At 42.1% G+C, this 14,622-nt stretch overlaps 2 protein-coding genes across 7 annotated transcripts in view; both read left to right on the top strand.

Moving 5' to 3' along the window:
- Positions 1-14,622, top strand: part of ddx46 (DEAD (Asp-Glu-Ala-Asp) box polypeptide 46) — an 800,864-nt gene that overhangs the window by 766,128 nt on the left and 20,114 nt on the right. The window lies entirely within an intron of this gene.
- The window catches only part of sec24a (SEC24 homolog A, COPII coat complex component), a 113,366-nt gene that overhangs the window by 11,815 nt on the left and 86,929 nt on the right, over positions 1-14,622 (top strand). For 2 of the 6 annotated variants that reach the window (XR_012396991.1, XR_012396992.1), the window contains exons 12-22: positions 1,786-1,992; positions 2,227-2,350; positions 5,718-5,876; positions 7,052-7,225; positions 7,474-7,584; positions 7,796-7,971; positions 8,389-8,526; positions 9,631-9,735; positions 10,280-10,993; positions 11,245-11,383; positions 11,716-12,344. Coding sequence is in view for 2 of the 6 variants with exons in the window: in XM_001340672.9 (XP_001340708.3) it covers positions 1,786-1,992; positions 2,227-2,350; positions 5,718-5,876; positions 7,052-7,225; positions 7,474-7,584; positions 7,796-7,971; positions 8,389-8,526; positions 9,631-9,735; positions 10,280-10,372; positions 11,280-11,383; positions 11,716-11,830 (1,506 nt within the window). In the remaining 4 variants the exon portion in view is untranslated. Of the gene's footprint in view, positions 1-1,785; positions 1,993-2,226; positions 2,351-5,717; positions 5,877-7,051; positions 7,226-7,473; positions 7,585-7,795; positions 7,972-8,388; positions 8,527-9,630; positions 9,893-10,279; positions 10,994-11,244; positions 11,384-11,715; positions 12,345-14,622 lie in introns of those variants that run through there. The other 4 variants (XM_001340672.9, XM_005170340.6, XR_012396993.1 and 1 more) reach the window with 3 other exon arrangements.

Genomic DNA, 14,622 nt, shown 5'->3' on the forward strand with positions numbered 1-14,622 from the left:
TTGCGCATGGAAAAAAAACTTGCAATGCTTTTCTCACCACTTTTGGAGCTGGTTGAAGCAGTGCGAAAGCCGGGGATGCAGAAACACTGGAAGATGCTTTCACAACAACACCGTGGCGCCGCTTCAAGTGAGATTTCAGATTAGTCGTACTGCCCGCGTATTTTACAGATGCGCGGCACATTTTGCAAATTGCATCTGTCCTGTCATGTCGTCCATCCTTAAATCCATAATGTTGCTTGCCATACTTTAGATTTAAAACTCAGTGGGGAATAAAATGTTTGTTTTGCTTCTCGCGCTTTCTGAGGGCGCTCCACTAGCTTCATCCGCACACCTGATACACTGAGTTGTAGAGTGTGCACATCCGCAAATCCGTTGCTAAGGCTTACTTTATGTAGGTCGATTAAATTATGCGCCAAAAACAGATTGACAACACTTGTTAATAAATAAAAAATACATTCTATATTAAAAATATAAGCTGTATCTCGGAAAAATCGATGCATCTCGCAAAAACCGATGTATCTCGATTTGCTTCCAAAATTTCATTCATCCTCTGCTGCTCAACCGATGCACTCGCATCGTGCACGCGCATGACCGCGTATCGATACATATCGGTTAATCTTCCCATCCCTACGCTAGACGCTTCATAAACACCATAACTGATGGTTAAATGCATGTTAATGAGGTCTTTCTTTGTTCTGGGTAATTTGCATAATTCCACATATAAATTAAATTGTAGTAAACTGCAGTCATGCAGATATGCTAGTCTCTATTCTGAGTTCTCCTCCCTGCGTGCACCAATAGCCTAACAATGAGGCGTATGACAGAGTCAGATTATTATTGTAGTGATTGATTGCTGAATGTTTTATCACAATATACACTACTATCATTATTATTATTACATTGACATGAGTGGAGAAAACAGGTTACGTTAACACAGAAATACTTAGTGTATTGCAAACAAATTAAACTATTATATAGTCTAACAGCTGACACTTTACACCACAGGTGTCAAACTCAGTTCCTGGAGGGCCGCAGCTCTGCACAGTTTAGTTCCAACCCTAATTAAACACACCTGATCAAACTCATTGAGTGCGTCAGGCTTGTTTGAAACCTGCAGGTAAGTGTGTTGGAGCAGGGTTGGAACTAAACTGTGCAGGGCTTCGACCCTCCAGGAATTGAGTTTGACACCCCTGCTTTACACTAAAGCCTCATTAGTAGACATCAGGTAATGCATTAAATCATCAGTGAGAAATAACCTCAGTTTTACACTGGTAAAGTTAGCTGACATCACTAATAAAAGCTTAGATATTTCTTATTATGAGCATAGTTTAATTAACTAACTCATTTTAACAAATGGATTGTAGCAACACCTCTGCCTTTAAGAAGAAGCTGATGCTTATAGTGATATCCTTCAGGATTATTATTGCACAGTGTGAGTGTACAGTAGCCCTGTGAATAATCACAGAACTTTCAGTCTGTTTATTCACAAGTATTAGGCAAGATTTCAGTAATGTTCATGTGTTAATATGTTTAATAAAGTATCAGATCTTCCAGCATTTGCTGCTGTTATGAACGCCACTGCAAACACTAGCTCAATATTGTTAATTAAACACTCTGAAAATGTGAATAATAAATAGAAATGCACAGTGTTTTGAAGTGCCCATGACATCAGTGTTGTGCATGTGCATTATTATAATATATTGAGGTGTGTGTGTGTGTGTGTGTGTGTGTGTGTGTGTGTGTGTGTGTGTGTGTGTGTGTGTGTGTGTGTGTGTGTTCTTCCAGCTGGTGCAGGATCTTCTGTCCAGTTTGCCGCAGATGTGGCGTCAGACGATGGAGACTCATTCCGCTCTAGGCCCGGCGCTGCAGGCTGCCTTTAAGCTGCTGTCGGCCACCGGCGGTCGCATCTCGCTCTTCCAGACGCAGCTGCCCACGCTGGGCATCGGGGCGCTCAAACCCAGAGAACAGCCCAGCACCAAGACACAGGCCAAGGTCAGCAGATCTCTGCTTTAGTTCAAGCTGTGATGCAGCTTTATTTCATTATTGTACACTCATAGATATACAGATATATTTATTTTCATACATGCACTGTCACACAGATATACACACATAGACAGATATATACACATGCACACACAGACATACATTCACAGATTCACACATGTACACACTCACACATGCAAACAGTCTGGGTTAATGTTCTCTCTGTCTGTGTTTCCGCTGCAGGACATCCAGCATCTCAGTCCTGCTACAGATTTCTACAAGAAGCTGGCTCTGGACTGCTCCGGTCAGCATGTGGCGGTGGATCTGTTCCTGCTGAGCGCTCAGTACTGTGATCTGTCCTCTCTGGGTGAGTCCTACTGTAATGATCATCAGTAGACGGCTGTGATGAGAGTGATCTTACATCCACTGTGACACGATGCATCTGCATGCGCACGTTCACACACAAACGGCCAACAGCTTCAAGCATGCAGCACAGAAATTACACTTATATTAAGAACTGTGAGGTAGCACTGTTCACTTTACTGAAGGTTTAGCTGGACTCATTTAGCAACCACCTAGCAATCACTCAGGACACCTTAGCAACCGCCTAGCAACCACCTAGCAACCACTCAGAATACCTTAACAACTACCTTGCAAACATTTTAGAACACCCTAGCAACTGCCTAGCAACACCATAGCAACCACTCAGAACACCCTAGCAACCGCCTAGCAACACCTTAGCAACCACCTAGTAACCACTCAGAACACCCTAGCAACCGCCTAGCAACACCTTAGCAACCACTCAGAACACCCTAGCAACACCTTAGCAACCACTCAGAATACCCTAGCAACCACCTAGCAACACCTTAGTAACCACTTAGGACACCCTAGCAACCACCTAGCAACAGCTTAGCAACCACCTAGCAACCACTCAAAACACCCTAGCAACCGCCTAGCAACACCTTAGCAACCACCTAGCAACTAGTCAGAACACCTTAGCAACTGCCTAGCACCACCTTAGAAACCACCTAGCAACCACTCAGGACACCCTAGCAACCTTAAATTTAAATCACGAGCTGGGTGATCACATCTATATTCTGGTAGCGGTTTTTAATCATTAGGTGTTTAAGTTCTCAGCCTTACACTGAATGTCAGAAAAACAGATTGAAGGAAAACTCTAGACCAGTGGTTCTCAAACTGTGGTACGCGTACCACTAGTGGTACGTGGGCTTCCTCCTAGTGGTACGCGGAGGAACCGCTGAATAATGAAAGAAACAATTAACACTTTTAATCCTTTAATGCTTAATATAACATTGATGTGATCAGCATTGGCTGTTTTGTGAAGCGTACGATCACAACGCTGTGCTTAGAGTGTTTATTTTAGTGCATTGTGTCATAAGCTGTTATAAATCATTTCCCGAAGTTTAAGAATTGATTCTGAAGCGTGATTTGACTGACATGAAAAGTGGCCAATCACAGTCGACCTTGTCTAGTTGCGTGAAATGTAAGGGCGGGACAAATGCTTTCTGTGTTGCAGAGACAGAAAAAACAACTTAAAAACAAATGTTTTGTTGGAATAATGCTTCTCGGATGTTTTCACTATAGAGATGTCTAGCAGAGTAATTAAACCGCGGACATATTTCCTGCCTATTTGATGATCTACAAACACGTTTCGCTCTCCGACAGCCAGTCGACTCGCCTCTGACCTGTCACTCCTCTAAATACATTCTGAATGGTGGCGCGGGAATGGAGGTATTGCGCAATTACTCATTTCTGCAAATGCGGCGAGTGCTTTATTTAAACACGAGAGCGCATTCATGTACGCAAATCGCTAAAACAGATATGTGAGCTCTTAAATATGCTTTTTTTCAAATGAACTGCAAGTGCTCTCATGATCGCCTGCGTGCTCAGATAGAATACAATCGCGATATTTCCTCTATTAAAGTAGACATTATTTATCTTTGTTCCTTGACTAAATTTAGTCAAAAGTATTCAAAGTTATCAAGTATTTAGAAATAGATTGATACATGATCGATGACAATGCTAATGGTCTTCTTATTTGGCTGTGTTGTGAAGTGAAACTTACTTTTAGCAAAGGGGGATTTTTTTTTTTTTTCTTTACGACAAAATAATTATGCTGGAAATGTTTCTGGATGAGGTATTTGTGTGATTTATACATTAAGCTGTATTCTGATCTGTCCTAAAGCATTACAGGTCAAAGCAATCCGTTGTTACTTATTGTTTATTTATCAAAATTAACAATAAGGCTCTTAAAGCACTGCTTTGATAAATGTAGTGTTTTCATTTCAAATACCTCAAGTAAAATGAAGTCATTTGTTTTATTTTATTTTTTTTACTGACAGTGTACTTGTATTTTTTTTAAAGTTTCTATTTTAGATTAGGTTAAATGTAAAATAAAATCTACATGTGATGTACAGCTTTTTAAGAAACAAATTTGCCATATTGTAAAGAAAAATAGTGTAAAATATGTAAATAAAGGGCTAAATCAAATCTTTTTACCATATACTTCAATTAAACCTTTCAAAGCTTGTAAATATCGTTTAAAAAATGGGCAAAAAGTGTCTCTATGGCCTTAAAGATTATTTGGTAGTTTTGCCAGTGCTATTGAAAAAGATTAATTGTCATGAAAGGAAAAATCGACCATACTTTCTTTGTTAGTGCAATTTCCTGTACATGTAGCTTTGGGATTTAAGCAATTAAACCATTCAATCAGGTTTCCATGTAAAAAAAAGTGATTTCATAATGAAAATCAGATTTTTTTTTTTCAAAAGTAACCAACTAGTACTTTTTAAAAGAGTACTTTGTACTTTTACCTAATATTAATATTATTTACTAAAATTTGTGTTATTTTAGCAGCGTAATAGTATTTTTACTTGAGTACAAAAAAGATTTCACAAGCATTTAGTGCAGGTTTATTATATTATTAATATATGATTAATAAATACTATTATTATGTTTTTATTTGTATCTATTCCTATGCAATGTTTTATGGGTTGCTGAGAATACTTTTCAGGTCTTCAATACATAGCATGTCAGTCTTGAAAAAAAAAAAAAAAAAATAGGTGCTGGAATTGATTTTCATTAGGCTGTGTCTGTATGAACCATGTCATGTACATTTAACATATATTTCAAGATTTGTCTGAAAGTGTAGGAATGTGACATATAGCCTATATTTATAAGGTAAAAGCAACATCTCCAGCTTTTGATGAATAGGCTACAATGAATACTTTAGATTTAAGTACAGCAGTTTTCTTTTTACTTTTTAAGAACAGCGCCATTTTTTAATGAACTTTTAAAAGCAAATTTTAACTAAAACTTTTTTTTTTTATCTGCAAGCACAGTTAATGTTCAGACTATTTCAAATGTTTAAAGTGACTGATAATAAAACATATTCTTAATAATAGGAATTAATCTGCATCGTTTTTAAACTGTGCACACCTGTAGCTGCTTAATTAGGCCTATGACGCTATTTTTAATACTGGTTAAAAAATTGCGTCGTAAGGTGGTACTAGGAGAGACAATTTTTTTCTAAGGTGGTACTTAATGAAAAAAGTTTGAGAACCACTGCTCTAGACGTCCTGTGACAATTCACTTACAGAAACATTTAAGGGTGATTTTATGCAACACCTGTAAGTTTAAGGTAAACATAAGAGCAGGCTGAAGGGAACATGTTTATTTTAAGCTGAGCTGTGTCTCATTGGTGTCTCCTGCAGGCTGTATATCCAGATACTCTGCTGGAAGTGTGTTTTACTACCCTTCATACCACACGCTTCACAACCCGGCTCAGGCGGAGCGCTTCCAGAAGGATCTGAAGAGATATCTGACGCGCAAGATCGGCTTTGAGGCCGTCATGAGGATACGCTGCACTAAAGGTGTGTACACGCATGCTCAATAATACAGTATAATATTATAATGAACATGATACTGTTATTACAGGCACAACAACATACAGAGAATCACCATTTATTTACTGTTGGGCAAAGATTAATCGTGATTAATCACATCCAAAATCAAGATTTGTTTTGACATCATATATATATATATATATGTGTGTGTGTGTGTGTATTTTATGTACATGTGATACATATGCAGACATACTAAATTCTACAAGTTTTGTTGCATAGATATTTACATTTATTTATAATTAAGTCATATAAATATATATTTTATATTTAAATATAAATAAACATTATCTCCTAAATAAATGCATGCATGTGTGTATTTATATATACGTAATACATAAATATACACACACACACACTCTCTTATATTATGGCAAAACAAATGTATTTTGGATTAATTTCTGTCCAGCACTGAATATTCAATATTTCTGATATTCTGTTAATCTCCTGCTAATAAAGATTGTGCTATTAGTGGTTGTTCATCACAGCTCCAAATGATTGAAGACGTAATAAGCTGTTTATTCTCAGACATTCACATTTTGACATGTTAATCTGGCCTATAACATGCAGATCTGCCTCTCTGTCGGCCCGTGTTCATTCACTGAGGGTGTCAAATAGAGCTGTACTACAACAGCGCTCGTTTAGCTCCTCTTCAGGCTGGTAAAGGACCTGTGAAGTGCTCAGAAGTGTGCTGTATTATTCATTGACCTGATCTGAACTGAAACATGAATAGAGGGTGGGACATAGAGTAGCTCCTCCCCCTTTTCATAAACAGCCAATAGCGTTAGCCTAATATCACTGAGCTCAACACATCAAACTCATTACATACATGAAGCATGCTGATACTGACATCTGAGATCTTCATTTCATTTCACGGCACCTTGAGGGTTGGAACGGTGCAGTTTCTGAAGGCTACACACACACACACACACACACACACACACACACACACACACACACACACACACACATCCAGACTCGGCATTGCAGATCCTGCGGCGTGACTGCTGAAGCCATATGCTGTGCAGACCTAAGAGTGTGTGTGTGTGTGTGTGTGTGCGTGTGCGTGTGCGTGTGCGTGTGCGTGTGCGTGTGCGTGTGCGTGTGCGTGTGCGTGTGCGTGTGTGTGTGTGTGTCTGTCTCAGGTCTGTCCATACACACGTTTCATGGGAACTTCTTCGTGCGCTCCACTGATCTGCTGTCTCTGGCTAATGTGAACCCTGACGCTGGATTCGCCGTGCAGATGAACATCGAGGAGAACCTGCTGGACCTGCAGACCGTCTCCTTCCAGGCCGCGCTGCTCTACACTTCCAGCAAAGGTGTGTGTGCGCGTGACTGTCTTTTGACATGCTGTACTGCTCTTTACATCCAGCAAATGTGTGTGTGTGTGTGTGTGTGTGTGTGTAAGTGTTTGCTTATAAGGATTTGTGAGTGTGTCTTTGTATGCATGAGTGTGTGTGAGAGTCTGTCTATGTGTAAATTTTGTAAGAGTGTGTGCATGCATGTGTTTGTGCTTGTCTGAGTGTGTGTGTGTGTGTGTTGCTCACCATGTCTCTATGTTCCTCAGGAGAGCGGAGGATCCGTGTTCACACACTCTGTTTACCTGTGGTCAACTCTCTGTCCGACATCTTCGCTGGAGCGGACGTTCAGGCCATCACTGCTCTGCTGGCCAGCATGGGTACGCATTCTGCAGCATTCTTCAGAGTATCTTCCTTTGTGTTGAACACAAGCTGAATAGTGAGGTCCAGTTGAGGGAACTGTGCCTGAATCAGGAGAGTCACTGAGTAATTCTGTGTGTGTGTGTGTGTGTGCGTGTGTGCGTGCGTGCGTGCGTGCGTGCGTGTGTGTATCTCTCTCTCTTGGTGTGTGTCTTGTGTGTCTGTGCTCAGCTGTGGACCGCAGTGTGACGGCGAGTGTGTCGGATGCTCGTGATGCGCTGGTGAACGCTGCAGTGGATATGCTCTCCTCGTACCGCAGCTCAGTGCTGACCGTCCCTCAGCCGGGTCTGCTGGCGCCCGCATGCCTGCGTCTATTCCCGCTCTACATCCTGGCCCTGCTCAAACACGTATGACACACACACTCGCTCGCTCACACATGACATCACACACACCACCTAGGCTTTGGGTAGTGAACTGATGTACAGATCTATTCAAGCTAAAACACAATAATAACTCATCGATTATAAACACATTCAGGCCCAATCCCTGTTAGTTAATGCAGCACACGGGTGATCAACACTCAGTAATGCAGGATGAGCTGCTGTCACGGCTTCACTATCAGTACATGTGATTATAATGGAAGTCAATAGGGCAGAAACAGCAGCAGCGTAACCTAAAGAGAGTCGGTCTGAACAGCACACGAGGAACTGGAACCATTAATGAAACTAAATGAAATGTTCAGCAAATTTAACAGCAGTTTAAAATCAACACTAATGTGAAAGTATGAGAGTGTAATCGTACTGTTCGTCCTGCTGCTCCTCCAGAAAGCGTTCGGCACGAGCAGCGCCACACGACTGGACGAGCGCATGTTCTGCATGTGTCAGCTGAAGCAGCAGCCGCTGGCGTACGCCATGCTCAGCATACACCCCAGCCTGTACCGCGTCGATGACCTGACGGACGAGGTCAGTACACACACACACACACACACACACACACACACACAGGGATAGTGCTCATACTTTAGTCCCTGTCAGAAGTCTCCATTTTGGACTCATTGCAGTCTATTCAGGGCGTTTGATCCGCTTTCACTGCAGTGGATTTCTGTTGATTGCAGCGAGTCTGTGCCGGACACATCAGTGTTGGAGAAACTTACATCTGACAGTAATGCGTTACAGTAATGAGGATATTCCCCAACAGAGTAGCTAGTTGTGTTACTTGGTGACTTTCTGTGGTGAATATTGTGTTTTAGGTTACTTTTCCTTCCCTGGCATCAGGCTGGAGCTCGTCAGGGTTTTCTTCTTGTTTGACTAGAGGAGCTCTGCACTGAATAACCTCCACATAACACACATCAGTGCAGGATACTGTAATCTCCTGAGCCAGAGCTCTACATGCTGTATATGCAGATGAATGACGGTGTGTTTGTGTTTTGAGCTCAGTAAATCAGACTGTAATCCCCCTCTCCTGTTCTTCATGTGTTCAGAATAATCAGGAGCGTCCAGCATTGCAGGAATGTAAGGCAGAGCGTCCTGCTGTCTGTCTGCTCCTGCAGTCTCTCATCCACTGCTGCATTTGAGTTCAGCCGTTTATTTCTAATAGATAATTAATGAAACTGACAGTAATTCACATTGCCTTCTTAAAGATTATGACTGTTTTTCAGGTAATGCGTTACTTCACTCATTACTTAAAGTCCTATTATTAGTAACTTTGGTTATTTGTGATGTGCTTCCCCAACACTGATTGATTGTCTCCAGATTCATAAACACCAGTGCAAATACCGTCTGAATATTCCTAAACAGCACTCTAAAAGTGTCAATAACAGATGATTATTCACCGTATGGTGATGTGCCTGTGATATCACTGATGTGCATGCTGATCATCTTAATATTTTCAGTTATTGAGTGTGTCAGATATTGATATAGTGTGTGTGTGTGTGTGTGTGTGTGTGTGTGTGTGTGTGTGTGTGTGTGTGTGTGTGTGTGTGTGTGTGTGTGTGTGTGTGTGTGTGTGCGCGTGCGTGTGTGTGTGCGCGCGTGTGTGTGTGCGCGTGTGTGTGTGTGTTTGTGCAGGGTGCGCTGAATGTGAATGACTGCACGATCCCTCAGCCCCGAGTGCAGCAGCTGTCTGTGGAGAAGCTGAGCCGAGACGCAGCCTTTCTCATGGACTGTGGATCAGTATGTACACAGACATGATCATTAAAATACACCATGATCAGCTGAAACTGGATTTAAATACTTTAATATTTGCAATAACTATATTCTGTACAAAATATCAGACTGAATCTGACATGAGTTTATTTATGATGAGTTTATTATATGAAATGTGATGTGTGTGGGGAAATATATGCACACACTTGCATACATACTCGCACATATATATATATATATATATATATATATATACACATACACACACACACAGGCCAGTGCATCTGTATAAAATATAATAAACAAATAACAAGCATTTATTGACACAAATAAAACTCAAAGTGCTTTATGTATTGGGGGTCTGCCAGTGTTTAGATACACAAATTGAGTAATCAATATAGAGATATGGTCAGAATATTGAAAAACAGTACATGTGGTCTCCTGAACATACGGGTAAGATGAATGGATAAATCCTCATTAATGCACACGCTGCTGGATTTGACCAATCAGGGTGAAGTATTCTGCTGACACACACACTGTGGCTCCTCCCTCACGCTCTGCTCTCTTTCAGGTCCTGTATCTGTGGATTGGGAGAAACTGTAATCCAGCTTTCCTCACACAGGTGCTGGGAGTGGACGGCTACGCTAATATTCCTCTCAACATGGTACGCTGAGCATACACACATTCACATTTACCATACACACTTCATTTGTGAACCCACTGCTGCTCACTACAGGACGTCCAGCAGTCATGCAGACAACAATAATTCAACGTGCAGCGCTGTGCTGAAGTCTTAGCCCACCACAGTACCATCTGCTGCTTGATTTAGTGTATAGTGATGTTATATAAGACTTCTCTAGTTCAGCGGTGTCCACACTCAGTCCTGGAGGGCCGCTGTCCTGCTGAGTTTAGCTCCATCTTCCTTCAACACACCTCCCTGGAAGTTTCTAGTAGATCTGGCAAGAGCTTGATCAGCTGGTTCAGGTGTGTCTGATCAGGGTTGGAGCTATACTCTTCATGACACCGGCCCTCCAGCACCGAGTGTGGACAGCCCTGCTCTATTATAATACAACCAGAAAATACAGCCTCTCATGAAATGGCCTGCACAGAGTCCTGACCTGAATATTAGATACAGTATGAACAGGCAAAACTATAGGCAGGTTGAAATTCACCTGGAGACGGAGACAGAGCATGCTTAACCCGAGGAAGAACTCTGGGAAATGTTGAGATACTTGATCTTAAATAGCATAGTTTCAGAAAAGACTCTTCAGAACATGTTCAAGCGGTTCCTTGGTGCTATAGAGATCACGCTGGATGATGCTGGTGTTTTGATTCCTGCAGTTTATTTGTTCTGAATATTGTGTCCGTGTAGTTCAGTCTACAGTAATGACTCCAGGCAGAGGATTGGTGCTGCAGTCAGTGTCTCCCACAGCAGCTGGTGGTCTCAGACGTGCGCAGTGCTGTTCACTCCACATTAAACCCTGATTCCTCTAACACTGCATGCTCGTGTGTGTGTGTGTGTAGTAGAGTGTTCAGAGTTGATTAGTGTGTGTGCATGTGTGTGTGCGCAGACGCAGCTTCCCGAGCTGGACACTGCAGAGTCGTGTCGGATGCGGGCGTTTGTGGACTGGCTGCGGGAGCGGAGGCCGTTTCACCCGCTGCTGCACGTCATCAGGTCAGAGACGCAAACACACACACTTCACACACACTCAAACACAGCTGGAGTGGGAGTCTTTAAAGGGGACCTGTTACGCAGAAAACACTTCAATAAGGGGTTTAACCCCAGCAGTGTGTGTGAATCTGTCCAGCAGCCTCTAATGGTGCACAGGAATGAGCTGGGTTAGTTCTGCTCACTACTGTACTGAAAACAGTCTGCAGGAACACTCACACACACTCTCTGTGTACCGCTCATCAGACGCATACAGTGATGTTCTGCTCATAATGTTGTGTCAGCAGTGTGCTGTTTACTGTAGTAATGTCCGTGTGTGTGTGTGTGTGTGTGTGCAGAGATGAGTCTCCACTGAAGGCTGAGTTCCTGCAGCTGATGATCGAGGACCGCAGTGAATCTGCTCTCTCATACTACGAGTTCCTGCTGCATCTACAACAGCAGAGCTCCAAATGAAGACACACACACACACACACACACACACACCGCTCCAAATGAAGACACACACACACACACAGACACACACTGACGCACACGCACACACCGCTCCAAATGAAGACAGACATACTCAATACTGACACACACACACACACACACACACACACACTCTCACACACACACACACACACACTCACACAGAGAGCCGCTCATCAAACTGCATCTCTAATTTATTGCCTTCCACTGGATGGTGATGCAGGAAGACTCTTTCTTATGAATTTGTACGATCTTTATAACGCAGCGCAGCGCTCAGTCCGTCTGTCTGTCTTGATTAATTTATGCGGATCACAGACTCTGCGTCCGCCTCGCGCTGGACGAACGCCTCTGCAGAAGTAAGGCTTTGTAAGTAAATCATGTTTTATGTGGGCAGACTGTGATCTTCAACATGTATATTGATAAAGCTATATTCAGAGAATACTTTTAGTAAAAACTGTTCACATCATTAAACGAACACAGACGGTCTGCTCTCCCAGTCTTTTGTTGGATGAGTTCATGTGTGTGCGTGCGTGCGTGCGTGCGTGTGTGTGTGCTGAGCTGATTTGTAAATCCTCTGCAGTTTTGTACATGTGGACTTTGGGAATGAGATGCGCATTAAAGAGGAGACCCGAGCTGCTCTCCTGAAACACTGCAGTCTCCAATCACTGATCTACACACACTACAGTTTTACTGTGATTTCAGCAGCACTCTAGGATTGATGCACACACACACACACACACACACACAAGGTACAGTTAGTTTATATGCACACACTCAGCCTTCACTAAAGCAGGATGATGACGGTGAGTTATAGTGATGTACTGCTCTGAGCAGCCTGTGACGCTCTCTATACTGTTCACCGCTGCTTTACACAGGTTGGGTCTGAAATCACATGTAAGTAAAACAACATCAGCACTGTTTAATTGAATGAGCAGTGCTGTGATAGTCATTGTCTGATAATGTCCTTTCACTTTTCATAATTTGCAAACATTAATATTATTTATAAGAAAGTTGTATTAAGACGGTGAAAGTCTGAATGTGTGAATATAAACCAGCATCACCCTGAAGCACAAGTTTAACCCTGAACTCAACACTCTTCAGTGCATAATGCTTCACTACCATGTTGTAGATATTCGCATATGATAAATGTATATTATGCTTTTATCACATCTGATTATTTCTGATAGATATTTATTATCTTTTATTATATTTTTGATTGATATTATTATTATATTTACACTGAAAACAGTTAATGGGTTTAAAAGAGTTGGCAGAAACATGCAGCTCTTTCACACGTGTACAGTGGATCTTATATTGTATATACACTCACTGGCCACTTTATTAGGTACAACTGTTCAATAATGCAAATTTTTAATCAGCCAATCACATGGCAGCAGCTTACTGCAAGTAGACATGATCAAGAGGATCTTCTGCAGGTCAGACTGAGCATCAGAATGGGGAAGAAAGGGGATTTAAGAGACTTTGAACGTGGCATGGTTGTTGCTGCCAGACGGGCTGCTCTGAGTATTTCAGAAACTGCTGATCTACTGGGATTTTCACGCACAACCAGATGGTTTACAGAGAATGCTCCGACAAAGAGGAGATATCCAGTGAGCGGCAGTTCTGTGGGCGCAAATGCCTTGTTGATGAGGTCAGAGGAGAATGGCCAGACTGGTTCCAGCTGATAGAAAGGCAACAGTAACTCAGATAAGCACTCGTTACAACCGAGCTCTGCAGAAGAGCATCTCTGAACACACAACACGGCCAACCTTGAGGCGGATGGGCTACAGCAGCAGAAGAGCACACCGGGTGCCGCTCCTGTCAGCTAAGAACAGGAAACTGAGGCTACAATTCACACAGACTCACCAAAACTGGACAATAGAAGATTGGAGAAACGTTGCTGCTCTGATGAGTCTCCATTTCTGCTGACACATTCAGATGCTCGGCTCAGACAACATGAAGGCATGGATCATCCTGCCTTGTATCAGCGGTTCAGGCTGGTGGTGGTGGTGTAATGGTGTGGGGGAGATTTTCTTTGGGTCCATTAGTACCAATTGAGCATCAACGCCACAGCCTACCTGAGTATTGCTGCTGACCATGTCCATCCCTTTATGAGCACAGTGTCTCCATCTTCTGATGGCTACTTCCAGCAGGATAACGCAGCATGTCATAAAGCTCAATCATCTCAGACTGCTTTCTTGAACATGACGATGAGTTCACTGTACTCAAATGGCCTCCACAGTCACCAGAGCTCAATCCAATAGAGCAGCTTTGGGATGTGGTGGAACGGGAGATTGGCATCATGGATGTGCAGCCGACAAATCTGCAGCAACTGTGTGATGCTATCATGACAATATTTAGCAAAATCTCCGAGGAATATTTCCAGTATACTGTTGAATCTGTCATGAAGGATTAAGGCAGTTCTGAAGGCAGAATGGGTCTGACCCGGAACTTGTGAGGTGTACCTAATAAAGTGGCCGGTGAATAAGTATATGCATTTTCAGCCCAAATGTGTCTGATATAGAAGTATATCTGGCTTAAGTTTAACCACACTGAAATAATTATATCATAAGTATGTATTATAGCTGAAGGTGATTCATACATAGCCTTACATGATTTTTAAAGGTTTTTATGAGAGTTAATGTCAGTTTTGTTTAAGCATAGTTACTTTGGTTGAGTCTGATCTGTTTTTCTGTGTGTGTGAAAAAGACATTTAAAGATCTTTAACAAAGCCTTAAATATACCGTAAACTTAAGTATAACCTTCGGTACACA

The sequence above is a fragment of the Danio rerio genome, chromosome 21 (genome assembly GCF_049306965.1).
Source record: "Danio rerio strain Tuebingen ecotype United States chromosome 21, GRCz12tu, whole genome shotgun sequence".
Classification (NCBI taxonomy): domain Eukaryota; kingdom Metazoa; phylum Chordata; class Actinopteri; order Cypriniformes; family Danionidae; genus Danio; species Danio rerio.